Raw genomic sequence first — 15,935 nt, 5'->3', positions numbered from 1 at the left:
GAAAAAACTTTAATATACCTATCAAAAATAGTTCAAAAACAACAAATAATTAACACGAAAAATTATAAGATTAAATCCGTAGGCCCGCGCAAACAAAACTGGCTTTAATCTTAGAATTTTTAGTTTAGTGTTCATGGAAAATTATAGACGATGCTATACATGATTATTGAGTATGGCTAAGAAATTGTTCTAATCCAGGGGTAATCAATCGGATTTGGAGCCATGCTTTAAAATATATTATTCAAAATTATTTGTTCAAACCCTAAAAGCTTTAGAGACAGAAAACGGTTAGTTATAAAGTAGGTGCTTATTTATCTAAAAAATATTAACCAAAACATTTTGATACTTTAAATGCAGCCGAAATCCGTTTCCATTTTTGCACAGACAGACAGAAAAAATAAAGAATAACTAGTTTCGCTAATATATCATTTTTTTTGCTCGATTGAGAAAAGCAATAATACATCAATCATAAGATGTTTGATTAGATTTTGATGGGTTGCCAGTTAAAAATCAATAATGTATATCAGAAAATTATATTGATAAATTGGCAAAAAAGGAAAAATTACTGGTTATTGTTAGATTTTCTTTGCAAATAAATCTCTGCACGTTTTGAAGTTTATATAATTTCAATGTGAACGCGCCAAAGTGAACCTATGTGCGACCCCAGGCTAAAGATGCCGCAAAAAGATTTTATAAGTTTAGATTCTGTAGTTATTGGGACTTTTACAAGATTAAATCCTGTATAAAACCAGTTTTATCTTAATATTTGTGGAAAATTGTCTGTGATATGGTGCTATAGATGATTTTTCAGTATGGCTTAGAACCGGTTCTGATCCAGCGGATATTAATGGGTTTCGAAGCCATACTTCTATGTTAATGTTGTGTCTATCAGATTGCAAATTTACGCATAGTGGAAACGTTTATTTTTTTCACCCTTGTTTGAAAATTCCTGTAACGAAATGGTATAATAATATTCAACGAAATGTTAATAATAATAATAAAAATCTAGAAAATTATAATGTATTTGAACTGTACAGGCCTAGCTATTCTAGCAATCAATCCTACAAAAAATCACGAAACCTTTAGAAATTAGATAGGGGTATATCTTGTTTTTTTCATGAAACTGAAGAGGGGTTGGTAAGAAGGGGAGGAAAAGGGGAAGGGGGTTGTGGTGGAAATTTTCCTTTAAAATTGTTTGTCAGAATATCATTCCCTTTTCCTTGTAACTGTATTTTATGTTTGAAATATATCAAATATTAAATCCTTATGAGAATTAATAATTAATCTTTTGTTGTTATAATTATTAGTTTTACCTACGCACATAATGTTTTATAATCCTTAATTTTAATTATCTTTTATCCGTTTTGGAATTGACATTTTCTTGATTACACTTTCACAAAAATAATAGTCATTTCTCGCATCGTATTATAAACGGCTTTCCGCAGATATATATTTGTAGAAAGCTGGATATAATACGATGCTAGACATAGTTTTTTCGTATGGATGAGAACCGGTTCCTATCCACTGGATTTGAATGAATACGAGAAAATGAAATATAATTATTAATTATAAGATGTTGAATGTATGAAGAGGTAAATTTCATTTTCTTAAAAAGGAAAAAAAATACCAGGATTTTAGACTTATTTTTTATGTAATAATATAAAATTCTTATTTTTTTGTAAAGGATTTGGAAAAACACTTTTCGACCCCCCTCCACCCCTTAAACATCTTATTAATGGCAACATTCCAATGTTAAGACAGCCATGACCACAAAATAATTTTATAGTGTAGGCGTGAAGCGAAAGAACAAAATACAAGATTAAGAAATTGAATTGAAAACTAAACTATAATGGCAAAGAGCGGAAGGGTGTTTGGGCAAGGGATATGGGGGAGAGGGGTAAGCAAAATTAACTTTTTATTAAAAAAAGGAAATAGCCTGTAAATATATATTGTATTTAATAAGGTTGGATTAAGGGCATGTCAATATTATTGATTTATAGTTTACTTTACATATTCAATATTCCCACAAAAAATAACTGAATTAATCTATACAGCAAAATGCTAAATTAAACTTTTCAAATAAATATATTTCATGTATAATTATATACGAATTGATTAGTTTCATTCATTTTATGCAAGATTGAAACAAACCAGCCGGACATGTTCTAGGTATATAGCCGTGTTCCATTTAGAATATGTAAAAAATCTATAAGCCTAATAAGGATTTTAATTAACTATTATTTTTTTAATATCTTGCTTATTTGTAGATCATAGTTATCATATATATTTAATCTATGTTTTAAAAGAAAAATTAAACCTTCTCAGAAAACAAGAAAAACTACATTGTAGATGAGAACCATATCAGTTAAGCAATTAACAAGATCCTTTGGTACAAAGAGACAGACATCCCGAAAATTTACAAAACGGCCTGCTTAATTGCTTCAAGATCTATGAAAGATCCATATAGTAAATAAATGTTTATAAATGAGCTCAAGTTTTCCAAACGACAAGTGTTTTAAACTCATAGTGCTCCAATAATCCATAATAAATTCTCATTTGCCAGAACGATAAGACCCATTATTTTACTTTATGTAGAATAAATTTATATTTAAATATTCATTGAAATTTGGCTGTAATATGGTGCTATACATAATTTTTCAATATGGCTGAGAACCGGTTCTAATCTAGTGGATATTAATCGGTTTTAAAGCCATACTGGAAAATAGTCTTTCTTGTTCTTTTTTCCTCCTTTAAGTCTGCATATATCTAAAAAGTAATACAGACACAGAAATATGAATGAATGAAGTTTCATGATTTATCTTTAATCTGTTGGTAAGTATAATCCTATTCTACTTTAATATATATATATATTCTTTCTTAGACTAACAATGATGATAGTATCCATAGTTTTATTTCATAATTGTAAGTATAATCTTATTCTAGTATTATATAAATATCATTTCTTAGACTAACAAGGATGATAATATCCATAGTTTTATTTCATAACTGTAAGTATAATCTTAATATAGTATCATATACATATCCTTTCTTAGACTAACAAGTAAATCCTAATTTTTGGATTGTACCTAGAAAGAGAGGAGTGGACAATGGGTTGTTTATTGAGTGTACTAATGTTTCGACCCCCAATTGTAATCTGCAGAAGGGGTCATTTTGTGTCTCATCATTGGGGATGTACATCAATTTATCTACCATTGTCTTATTCCTTTAGAAACCTAGATACTAAGGATACAACCGCTTATTTAATCATAAAGTAGCTTCACTACATTACAAACAAATACTACTAGTAAAAGCTGGATATTTTAGCAAGGAGAAAGATAAATAAATACATAACAGGTATTTATATATTTTATCCAATGAGGTAATGCAGTAATCTTTCTTTTATAGAAACCTTGTATAACATCTCATACTATAGTATCTTTAATTCAAAAAGGAATCTCATAGACAAAGTTGAAAGCAATGTCAATAAATCACTAAATATGACAAATTCAGAATATTTTCATACCTTGCCCCCCCCCCCTATCTGAAAAGCTTGCATGTTCTTAGTTACAGACGGAGTGAGGGAGGCCATCTCTATTAGACATGATTTACAGAAAGGGATGGGATATTGATCTGTTTTATCCAAAAAGTTTTATAATAACATTTTCTTATTTGTTGGCTCATCACCCTTGGTGACTTTTACTGAATTTTAATTGATTGGTTCATCAAGTTAAGCGTCCAAAAGTTTTACCCACTAATTGTAATCACCAGAAGGGATAATTTTGTGGATAATCATTGAGGATGTACATCAATGTATCGGTCATTGTATTATCCCCTTAGATCCCTGTTTTACATGCCAAAATTAATTTTTAAATGTTCTAAAATATTTCCTACAAAAACGACACAGTACGAGGCAACGCTGATGAGCACTCCTGGTTGACTCCTGAAATTAATACAATATATTAGTTCTGAATAATGCCACAAGATGGCGACACAATCAAATTTGTATTTTTTTTTTCATTATTCGTAATGTTTCTACTTTTTTTATAACTATTTTGTACATCCTATTGTCTAGTTAAGCAAAATAAGTCATTTAAATAAATAAAAATATATATTTGTTTTCATTTCTATTAATAAAATTATCAAAAGCGAATCATTTACATGTTTGACAAGTTTTGTATGATATAATTATCCTTTTAATCTTAATATTAAAACAATGATTTCTAGGACAACAAGGTAAAACATGTAAAGCGAAGGATTCTGCAACAAATCTATTTACAATTTAGTTTAGACTTATAAATTCATATTCTGCTTAGCAAGTTCTGCCACACACAAGTGTTAATGTATGTTCGTCCTACCGTTTGATTTTGAAATGGAAATTTACTTTCATGAATGTTGTCATGGATCTTTTAATTATTTTTTATTTTCTAAAGTTTAAAAAGTTAACAAGCTACTTTCATGTTCTCTGTAAGATGAACGAGCTAAACCTAAATTAGCAACCTGAATTGACGACAAAGTTCCCCCTGTCAATAAATCCATATATTCTATATCCATTATCGCAACTACTCAACATTTAACAATGTCATTACCTCCATGGATACAACATTTCTGTTGGATCATCCACAAAGATCTGAAACTTGTCATCATTCAACTGCTTGAATTTCTAAACAAAGAAAATAATTAATAAGAGATCTAAAGAGATAAGACAATGGCCGATATATTGATGTACATCCCCAATGATGTTACGCAAAATACCCCTTCTGTAGATTTAAATTAGTGGTTGAAACGTTTGAATACTCAACTTAATAAACTTAATAAAACAACCAATCAAAATACTCTAAAGTCCCCAAAGTTGTTAAGCCAACGAATAAGAAAACGTTATTATAAATCTCTGGGGAATAGTGTAATAAACATTCGATTGTCCCCTATCTCTCTCGTGAAAATGTTTTTCTAAGTTGCATTCAGTTCAGCCCAGTTTTGCTAAGAATAAGATTAAGGCTTTAAAATTATCTAGTTATATGTTTGTTTATTATGATATTTGAAACTAAAAAAATTGTAAGTAAAGGATAAAGTTTAGAAAGAGAATGTTTACATCCATAATAATGAAGGTAATTCTAAAATGAATATATTATTAATAAAAGGCATCCGTAACCAAGAAAAAGATATAGTCAACAAGCAAAATAAATCTGAAATAATATAAGAATGAGTTTTGCCCCCAAACAACAGCTGAAAGTCACATATAGGTTACGTGATTTTTTCCTCAAATTATTTCTTTGTTGGCATAAGCTGTTCCGTTACAGACCATAATTGAAGAAATACTTTGTTTTTAAAATTACGCAGAATGTGTAGTTTCCTTGTGAAAAGAACTGTCAATTTGTATAAATTTTATAGACATATTTATTTTCTATCGATATATTAATACACTTGGATGTTGCACTAGATTTTCATGTACTCTAATAAAGTGATATTCCCTGCTGTCTAAAATAACAATACCCACCTTCCATCCCTTTTAACCCATTACCTTCCCTCCTACTGGATGAACGAACTGACCAATAAATGAGGTCCATATTAGTAACCATAGACGATAGATTTTCCCCTGTCAATATATCCTAATATATTCTAAATCCATTTTACTTTCATACAAATTTTAATTTCCGTCTGGTTTTGTAGGATAGTTTTCCATATCTATTAGGAGCGCAGCTACTCTATGATTAGGATTTATTGGTACCGCAACTGCTGTTTGACTAGGTTTGAACTTTAAATCGTCCTAACTCCCCTGTTAAAATTGATGACACATTTACGACTTTCAAAGATAAACAACTTGAAATCAAAATACATTAACAAAACACAAAATTATCTATTGCATAATGAAGATATAAATATTTTCCTTAGCAGGGAGAGAGGTGGCATTTGACTGCATATATTTTTTTATTCGTTAGCTTAAAAACTCAATTATTCTTATTCGTTGGCTCTAAACTTTAGGTACTTTTATTGCATTTTTATGGATTGGTTCTAAACTCCAGTAACCAACAGTTTCAATCTCAAGAAAGGAGTAATTATGTTTCTCATTTTTTGGGATACACAACAATTAATCATACAATGCCTTATCCCTTAAGAGATAGAAGGTTAAATAGGGCAAAACGGGCTTAGATTTTGTTTCACAACAAATTTACACTTTCAGGATTAAAACAAAAATTTTAATAGCTGCAAGTGAGAAAGATGTTTTCAATTAAGGTCAGAGAATATTCCATGTTATTTTTAAAGCAAAGTTTTTCTAAAATCAGGGTCTATCCATCCGTAACGGAAAGCTTTTATCATTAGTCTATTCAAGTTAAAATTGTGTAATCTACTTGGCATTAATGTGACAATTATTTACGATTAAGACAACGTAGGAACTTTATAATCTTTACCAGAGTGTCCATTCGTCGTTTTAACTTTTTTGATAGCATTATTTTTGATAAAATTATCCTTGTCATGTGATTTTTGTAATAATGATTCCTAGGAAAACAAAGTACACTGACACTCTGCAAGTGCAAATGTCTCTTTTTACTTTTGAAGAAGCTTTAATTCCTGTTTTAAGAATAACATAAAAAAAGATTCTAAGGTTTTAATTTATGATTTTTATTTTTATATTTCTGTAAAATTGTCTGTAATACGATGCTATACGATGTATAATTAGCACCTGTAAATAAGTTAGACCCAATATTCTTGTTTTCTTTCAGTAATATCTCTTCAGTATCTTTTTCTCTTGTCTTATTGTTTTTTTACCTTTTTTTCCATCAAATTCTATTTTTATCAAATAAATTTAATAATTTAATAATTAAGCCTTTACTAACAACTATCTACATTCTACATAACTAAGAATTAACACATTTTATAAAAACAAATTAGAGATTACGCTTTTGTACGGTCCTGGTTGACTTTGTGATTCCTTACTTTTGTGTTACAGTTGATAATTATTATTTTTTATTAGATGTATTTACCTCTGCTAAAGTTAAATAAATGTTATGTTATGCTATACATGAAATTTAGTATGGCTGAGAACCGGTGGGAATCCAGCGGATATCAAACGGTTTCGAAGCCATACAGGAAAACCTTCACTTACCTCCTCATCATTAAAATCGGATAGGTTGGGATATCCGGAGTCATCAATAAGCTTGAATGTATCTTCGGACATTGTTAAATCTTATATTCTTTATCTGTAAAAATAATACAATTAAAATAGAACAAGGATTACGACATCTTTATAAGTATCGAAGCAAACAATTGAGCTGAATCAGTCATGTAAATCACTATACTAGCATTAATTATAAACCTTCACCAAAATTTACAGTTCGATATCTTGACTAGAACATAAGATAATAAAGATTTCCCTGAAAACACTAAATGACTCTCAAAGCGCTACGGAAAAGACAGTCATCTTTTCCCTTGTTGTTCTCAAAAACTACCCTGCGCGATTATTTAATAAGAAAAAAGACATACATTTTACATAAAGTTTTGCTACCTCGTTGTTGCTGCGCTTCTTGTGACAGGACAAGGGCAAGCCGATTTAAAATTAATAATTATTTAAGGAAAAAGGAATAATATTATATGATAGATTGTTTACTTATGTATACTTATTTGTTTATTTTGTGATACTTATTACTGAGATGTGTTTTCAAAAGAAATAATGCTGAGAGTATTTTACACTTGCCAACATCAAGATGCCAACTAAAAATGAAATAAGAATATTTTCCTGTATTTTTTTACAATCTACTTTTATACTTAATTATGCTTAATATTGATGGGAATGTTGAGAAGAAGTTTCAGATTTCTATCTTTCATAGGAGACGAGAAAATCACGTTTCCTCCAAAACGTTTGAGACATACGGACTTTTTAAAATTCTAGATTAACTTCGCTAGATTTAGTAGAAAAACAAAGCTGAAGGATTAAAAAGTAGATTATGAATGTTTTAGTTGGCATCTTGATGTTTACACGCGGCATTATTACTTTTGAAAACCCATCTCTGCAATCTGCATAAACAAACAAATATTATCCGTCAACTGTTACCTTCTTGCAGGGGCGCAGCTTCCTTATAACTATAAAACAAATATAGACAAACACACTTGCAGAAGCAATGCTATAAATAGACGTTTGGTCATTTCATTTTATAGTTACTAAATAGTAAATATATATGTTGGTGTTTTAATGTGTTACTAGCTGCTAGGCACCTAGCATATAAAGCTCTATATTTGAAGGGACAAAGAGATGCTAAAAAATGCTTAAATCCATAAAAAGTAATAAAAGTCTTAATTTTGAAAATAAAATAGCCTGAAACCATTACAGGTCTTACGTAAGCTTACTGAAAATCAGTATTCATTCAGATCTTATTCTTTAGACAAAAAAAAACCTTACTACTAATAGGATATTATTATATAGTTGCATGTATCAAATGCTTTGTTGAATTCAAAGTGTCTAGAATAGTACATTTTTCAGAAGCAGCTTATAGTTCCTAATAAAAAATGACGTCATACAATACAAATGACCAAAGATAGGCCGGCCAGTATACACTTTACAATTGGTCAAATACAATGTATACTGGTCTATCATTGGTCATATGATACTGTATGACGTCATTTTTAAAAGGAACTATAAGCTACTTCCATTTTTCATTTTCATTTTCAACTTCAAAATAAATCTTTCAACATTTATATATGCAAAATAAATTGCAAAAAACTGCAACCTTTTATTTTGATATATCACGTTAGGTGTTTATAAAGCAATGTTTATACTAAAACTTCACATAAATTTTGAACTGCCCAACGAAATATCTATTTTTTAACTGAACATTAACAAAATGTATTTTGTAATTGTAGGCAGGCGCGTGCCGAAGATATTTTACGGGGATATAAAGTTTTTTACAGTCTCATTATGGGTTTAGATAGCAATCGAAATATCGGGCGGATTCCCTCAAAGTCCCTTGTCGAGCACAGAAACTCTCCTCCCTTATTTTACAATTATTGAAAATTATTAAAACAGGCTAGGTTAGGTCAGTTAAAATAATCAGGGTTAGGGCCCCTTGCAGGGGTTTAGCTTGAGAAAAAAATAACCCCCTCCCGTTCTTTCTTTATTTTTATCTTTAAAAAAAATCAGTAGGAATGTACATAGGCATAATTCAGGGGAATAAAAATTATGGAGAAAAATAGCAGTGGGGGGGGGGGGGGGGGAGGGGGATAAAATCACCCTATGCACGCCTCTGTTTGTTTGTCTCACAAATTTTAAATTTTAACTAATCACTTTCTCTTGTAAAAAATATTTTAAAATGAAAATTGGTGAAATGCAGCGGGACAAGAACAAAAATATTTTATGTCTTAATAAGTGCAGCTAATGGATTTATTTTTACTTGGATTGTTTACTTGATTTTTTTATTCTCTAAAGCTTGCTAAAATAACAGTGCCCCACACCCCCCCTCTTTACACCCCCCATCTTATGAATGAATGAACGGACGAATAAATGAGTTACATATTAGCAACCTAAAATTACGACAATTTTTTCCCCTGTCATTATATCCACGTATATTTTATATCCATTGTTTATCCACTCGAGTGATTTAATTGACTCAATTTAAGTTCCTTTGTTCATTAATGGAACTTATAATCATAATCACTAAACCGAATTGTTAGTCCGTGACTCCGTATGTCCATTTAAAACATGTTGACAACAATGTTTCTTGTATAAAAAAGTTATCTTATTTTGGAAAAGATGATTCCTAAAAAAAATTGGAGCAAAATTTTAAGATGTAAGGTGTCGTATAAAGCATATCTTGTATTCAAGATATTTTGTAAACAAAGTTTTAGAGCATCTAATTATTAGTGCGACAAATAGAAACAATTGAGAAGTTTAGAAAAATGCGCTTAATGACGCGACTCACAAACACATTATGTATATAAGGGTGGGTCGATTTTGGAATTTCATATTACTACACATTGGCAAGGGTTACTGGGCCAATACAAAGCCCTGTGAAACTTGAAAGGGGTTTATAAAATTTGCCCGCGCGGGGAGTATAATATTTGCCCGCCCCCCTATAAAACCAAAAATTATAATTCCTTCAAACACAGGCATGTTGCATATCATAATGAACGAATTGAAATGCTGATTACGAATCTAAAAACTATTTTTGTTGTTTAAGATTACAAAACCCCATTCAAGTTTCACAGGGTTTTATATTGGCCCAGTAACCCTTGCCAATGTGTAGTAATGTGTAAATCCCAAAAAGCTTGCTGTAGTGGGCAGGTTTTCTTCTATTTTATTTAACTTAGATACAGTATACCCATGCAGGACTTATTTTCTATCTGAAATATATGTTGTTTGGTGTCTATGGAAAGCTTATAAAGTCGCATGACTATTTTTCTTTGATTTGAATCTTTTTAGCCAACGAATGACGGATGCGGTGCATTTTTAGTTAATGTATCTATAAATTTGTTCTATTTATTGGAAATATGTTTAGTCACGGATTCATTGCCATGAATCCGTCTATGTGCGCTTATGTAGCCAACCTTTGGTCGGTACGCGCCCCAAGCAAGCCTTCAGCGCATTTATTCTTATGCTTTTCAGATGATTGCGCCAACCATGAGAACCAGGGACATTCAAGTACATAGCCACCCAGCATTGAAGCCCTGAACATAAACAGTTCAGTGAAAATATAGTAACTCTTAAATCCTGGGAGATGGTTCCCAGTGTTCGTGAAATTATTCTTTGTTGAACCCGCAACGTACGGGACCGTCCATTGCGGGCTTACCAAGGCCATATGTTGCCCTTCTATTTTGTATCAGTTATCTTGTGCTCTTATTGAAATACACACCTTCAAATACTTAAGTGAACACTCTGGATAGTTAGATAGACTTATTAGTTTAGTGACTACAGAACTCTGTGAGGAACTTGGATTAAACCCACCTTCACCGCTTGAGGCTACGTGCGCAGAACGTAGCAGTCATCCCTTTTTTTAAAAATAGTGAACAGAGAGTGTAGCCACTAGACTTGCAAATCGACTCACCCTAATATATATGTATATATATCTATATATTATACGTAATACATTTATAACAAGGATGACAACAAGAAAGCGGAGCTAATACAGTCGGTTAAACAGCATTTCAAATATTTTTAGATTTCCGAAAAAAGTTCGAGGTATTTCTGTAGGAAAATTTCTAGGTTGGTGTCCAAAACGCTAGAAATATCAAATTAATTTATTTTTTGATAATACCCTTTAATGACAACCATTATCTAAGGTTTGAAAACAATGTCGTATAAGCTTTAATTAACAGTCAGAGCTATTCGTCATCTGAAGTTCTGTGAATGTAGAAAATCTTTGCTATTAGCAATACTTATAGGTCCGAAGACATGAAATAAAACACCTCAATTATCTTAAAAGAGTATTTAGTTGTTGCGTAGCTTTCGCATAACTGATACTATGTTAGTTTGTTAAAAGCAAAGCTTTTTCTAAAATTAGGACAGGTCCGTCCGTCCGGAACGGATAGCTTTTTTCGTTATTTTATGCATGTTATAATTGTCCTATCGATTTTAAACTTTACATGGTGATTCCTATTGTAGTTAGGTACGATTTAGAAAGCGTAGCAACTCTATAATCATTACCTGAATGTCCGTACGTGCATTTTAAACATTTTTAACAACAAATTTATATGTGATCTATTATCCGATTGATTTTATTTTTGGTATACTGATTCCTGGGACAACAAAGTACAATATTATAAGCAAAACAACTCTATAATCAAGTCCTAAAAATGTAAGTATGTCCATTAACATTATTCTGTTCAAGCAGTTTTTCAACAAATTTACTTACAATTTTGCTTCGACTCTCATACATTTATATTCTGATTATTCAGACAGAATACAAGAGTTAATGTCCGTTTGTCCTACCGTTTCAGTGCTTTGCTTTTATGGATGTTGTCATCCTTGTTCATATGAAATAACACAACCTTATAAAAACGTTTTCCTACTTGCATCTCGCTAAAACTTATAAAACTTAAAGGCAATTTCATTAAAAAATATTACAAAAATTTTATTCGTTTACTAAGTATTAAGTTTTCTAAAGTTAAAGGGTGTTAAAAAAACCAACCGCTTCACTTTTTCAATATAAACCTTACAGTTTTGGTCCAAAACTAATAAAAAATTCAATGCTTTAGCAATGACAATAAGAAAACAATATTGAATTTTGAATCTTCTAACCTCTACAGCTTAAGACCTAGCCCTTGCAGAGAAATTTACCCTCAGCCAAAAGTGCATATTTTATTATAAATCAGAAAAGTTTTTCTGTTTTTAAAAAGAACAAAACGTCTTAAGTGCTTTAATCTTGTAGATAGACCCCAAGTTTTTTTATGGTGCATGTAAAGACCTTTCTATAGACACCTTAATCAGGTTTCTAACACAATCCTAGCCAATTTGGCATCAAAATGGAGGACCTGGCAAACATCAAGAATTAAAATTAGACAGAGCCGCCATGTCTTATTGTTTGACGGGTCTGTCTTTTTGTTGCCAAATCGGCAAAGATTGAGTTAGAAATCTGGTTAAGGTGTCTATAAAGGGTCTTAACTTGCTCTTTCAAAAACTAAAATCATTATAGGGTCCATCTTCAAGATTTTAAATACTACAATTGGTTTAAATTGTGACCGATTGTTTTTTTTAACACCCTTTATTTAAAGTAAAATTACTTTTAGTAATTATAAAACCAAAGTGTAATTTAGGAACTAAAAAAGTTTTTCTTAACTTTAATTGTAATCATTCTTGTGTAAAAAATATTTGTATAGGTTGCGTTGTTCAAATAAGATATGTTAAAAAAATAAGATTAATGTTGTGTTATACTTTACTTAATAGCCGTGCTAATAGGCAAAATTAACATAATTTGAGGGTAAAACAAGAATATAGCAATGTTGAGATTGCAAATCATAAAAATTAAATAAAAATTCTGTTACAAATCTTTATAAATTTTTAGATAAACCTAACTAAAAATTTTTTTTCAAGGGATCTTAAGTGATAAGACAATGGACTTTAAATTTATATCACTGTGGGCTACAATTGAATCAAGACAAAAGTAAGTGCCGAGCCCTGGGACCTATGTAGGGTGAAAATAGACATAAATCCTTGATGATTCCAGGTGGAGACAAAATATTTTAGCGGGGTCTTTTGGTTTTTTTTCAATTTAAAGTTCTGAAAAAAAATTGAAAAAAATATGAAAATCTTTAATAAAAAACAAACAAAAAATAATTTTTAATATTTTTTTTTATTTAAAGATACAAACAACTTATATAGATACTATAAGCTTTAAAAAAATCACAATTTTCAAATTTAGACTTTCAATATAAAGATTTGTAGAAAAAACCTAACAACAAATTCTAACATATTTCTGATCAACATAGCAAAAAAACATCTTTTGCAAAATCTTTATCATTAAAAATAAATAGCACTTACTAAAGACTTTTTTTCATTTAAACTTATACTTTTCACATTAATTAACTTTAAAGATTGATTTTTTTTAAAAGAAAGGTTGCGTGATTTTTTATTCATAATTAATTGCCTAATTTTGAGATTCAGATAAAAAACCTTACTGCTTTATATCATTGGATACTCTACTAGCAGCGGCTACGCCTCTAGAGGCATATAGGGACCCTTAGGTTTGGGGGGAAGACGAACCCCCCCTTACAATTACAGTTTTTTTTAATGAAAAAGTTAAAAACATTTATTTTGGAGAGTTGATTCTCTTGGGATAGTGATGGTACCCATCCCCAAAATAGTAATAAACCTTACTAGGACATATAAGAAGCTACCATGTAAAGGAGAACCATATTGGTTCAGTGGTTAGTGAGATCCCTTGGTGCACAAAGACTTACATAGAACGTGTTACTTTATTATAAAGATGCATATATACACAGAAACTCTACAATCAGAGTATGTCTGTTTGTTCATCTGTCTGTATAAAAACATTACAGAATATATTTATTTGGTACTAGCGGCTACGCTCCTAGAGGCCTTTAGGGGCACTTGAGGGGGGAAGAAGTGGTTGAATTCTACAACTAGATTTTTATTTTAGACTTAAAAAGAAAAAGTTTTTTTTTGTGTGTTGTGGTCCTTTTTTAAGGGGCGATTTCTCTTCTCTTTCTCAAAAAAAGTTATAAACCTTCGATCCAGGGACCAATGAGAAGCTACATAGTAAAGTAAAAAAAGAACCATATCAGTTTTTAAGCATCAGAAAGATGGACAAACAGACATCAATCTATTTTGTATCATAAATAGTGCTTTAAAGCAGGGAGAGAAATATCATCTGGAAAAAAAAAAATTTTCCTATCATTTAAAAGTTATATCCCTGTATAAAAAAGATAGGATGTCCGTGTGTTTTTTCTGTCTGTGCCTAAAGTTCTTGCTAACCGCTGGACCTATTTGGTTCTTCTTTATTGACCTATCTTTTATACTGATAATAGGATCAACATATTAAGGAGTAGTTTAGTGTCTATTAATCCTTATATAAAAGTAACAGTTTCTGTGTCTGTCTGTTTATGTGTGTGTGTGTGTGTGAGGGTGTCTGTCGGTACCGAAGATTCTTTGTAACCGCTTAACTAATATAGTTCTTCTTGGTTCAAGTTTTTCATGGTCCTAAGAAGTTTTGAGTTTAGAAAAAATTAGTTCCTACCCAACATTTAAAAAAAACTTTTTCTTTTACATACTTCAACCAAACTCACCATCCAAAACTCCGCCTATTTCCTAACCATCAAAAAAATTCCTTTAATAAAAACTATGCCCCGCCCCATAACTCAAACAAGGCCAAGAATAATTCCCTACTCCTCCTGTTTAAAAAACTAATGTTTTAATCTTTTATTTCAAACTTTTTCAGTAGTCATCTGTATTCTATGGTGATACCTAAGATTCAAAATAATTTGTTCTATATAAATGTATGTTTAATATCTTTGATCATATTTGCTGTTATCTAATGTCTCATGCCTATATTTTTTTAGATAAAATGAATTGAAAATGATTGCTAAAATCAAAATATATCTTCATGTCTTAGAATAGTGTAATTTTTTAAAAATAGGTTGAAAAACATACTAACTTTAAAAACAACTTTTACATACTAAAACTGAAAGTAGGGGAGGGGTCAACTTCCCCCCACTTATCAAGGGCCCCTAGATGCCTCTAGGGGTAAAACCGCTAGTGATAAAATAATTTTTATCTTGAATTATGATTAAATTGTTCTTTTTCCATTTAATAAAATATAATTGTAATTATTAACCTCAAAGAATATCCAGAATTAGGTAATTGGATTTAACAAGGGAAAAAGACAACATCCATAATTAGTGAAGTTTAAAAGAATGCAAATAAAGAAAATAGCAAGTGGTACATACAGATACAAAAATATATTAATCAGAGCGAGATGGGACAATGGGCTATTTATTAGACTAGTCCTCATAGTTTAATATAGGAATTTGTTATTCGTTGGCTTAACTACTTAGGGGACCTGTTGCGATTTTTGTTTGGTTGGATTATTAAATTAAGTGCCCAACATTTCAACCATTAACTGAAACATACAGAAGGGTTATCCATGTATCATATTTGGGAATGTAAATCAATTTAGCGGTCATTGTCTTATCCCTTTAGATCCCTGAATAGTAATTAACAATGATCAATGGTTCTTTTTTTTCTATGTAGCTTCTCATTGGTTCTTGGAAGGTTTATAACTTATTTTGGGAGGGTACCTCCACCATCCTAGGAGAAATCAACCCCTAAAAAAGTACCCCATTTCACACACAAAAAATAACTTTTTCTTTTTAAGTCTAAAATAAAAATCTAGTTGTAGAATTCAACCACTTCTTCCCCTCTCAAGTGCCCCTAAAGGCCTCTAGGAGCGTAGCCGCTAGTACCAAATAAATATATTCTGTAATGTTTTTATACA

At 30.6% G+C, this 15,935-nt stretch overlaps 1 protein-coding gene across 1 annotated transcript in view; it reads right to left on the bottom strand.

Annotated features, from left to right (window-relative positions):
* LOC145328886 (uncharacterized) overlaps window positions 1-7,198 on the bottom strand; it is a 54,794-nt gene extending 47,596 nt beyond the window's left edge. The window contains exons 1-3 of the mRNA XM_080172822.1: window positions 7,103-7,198; window positions 4,587-4,660; window positions 3,891-3,940 (exon numbers count right to left, since the gene is read on the bottom strand). Coding sequence (XP_080028948.1) covers window positions 3,891-3,940; window positions 4,587-4,660; window positions 7,103-7,174 — 196 coding nt within the window. The 5' untranslated portion in view covers window positions 7,175-7,198. The remainder of the gene's footprint in view (window positions 1-3,890; window positions 3,941-4,586; window positions 4,661-7,102) is intronic.
* Window positions 7,199-15,935: the final 8,737 nt, after the last annotated feature.

This window comes from Acartia tonsa, chromosome 9, assembly GCF_053477335.1.
Source record: "Acartia tonsa isolate MP-2025a chromosome 9, ASM5347733v1, whole genome shotgun sequence".
Classification (NCBI taxonomy): domain Eukaryota; kingdom Metazoa; phylum Arthropoda; class Copepoda; order Calanoida; family Acartiidae; genus Acartia; species Acartia tonsa.
Note: the sequence above shows the minus strand (reverse complement) of the source record. Positions and strands in the feature narration are given on the sequence as shown.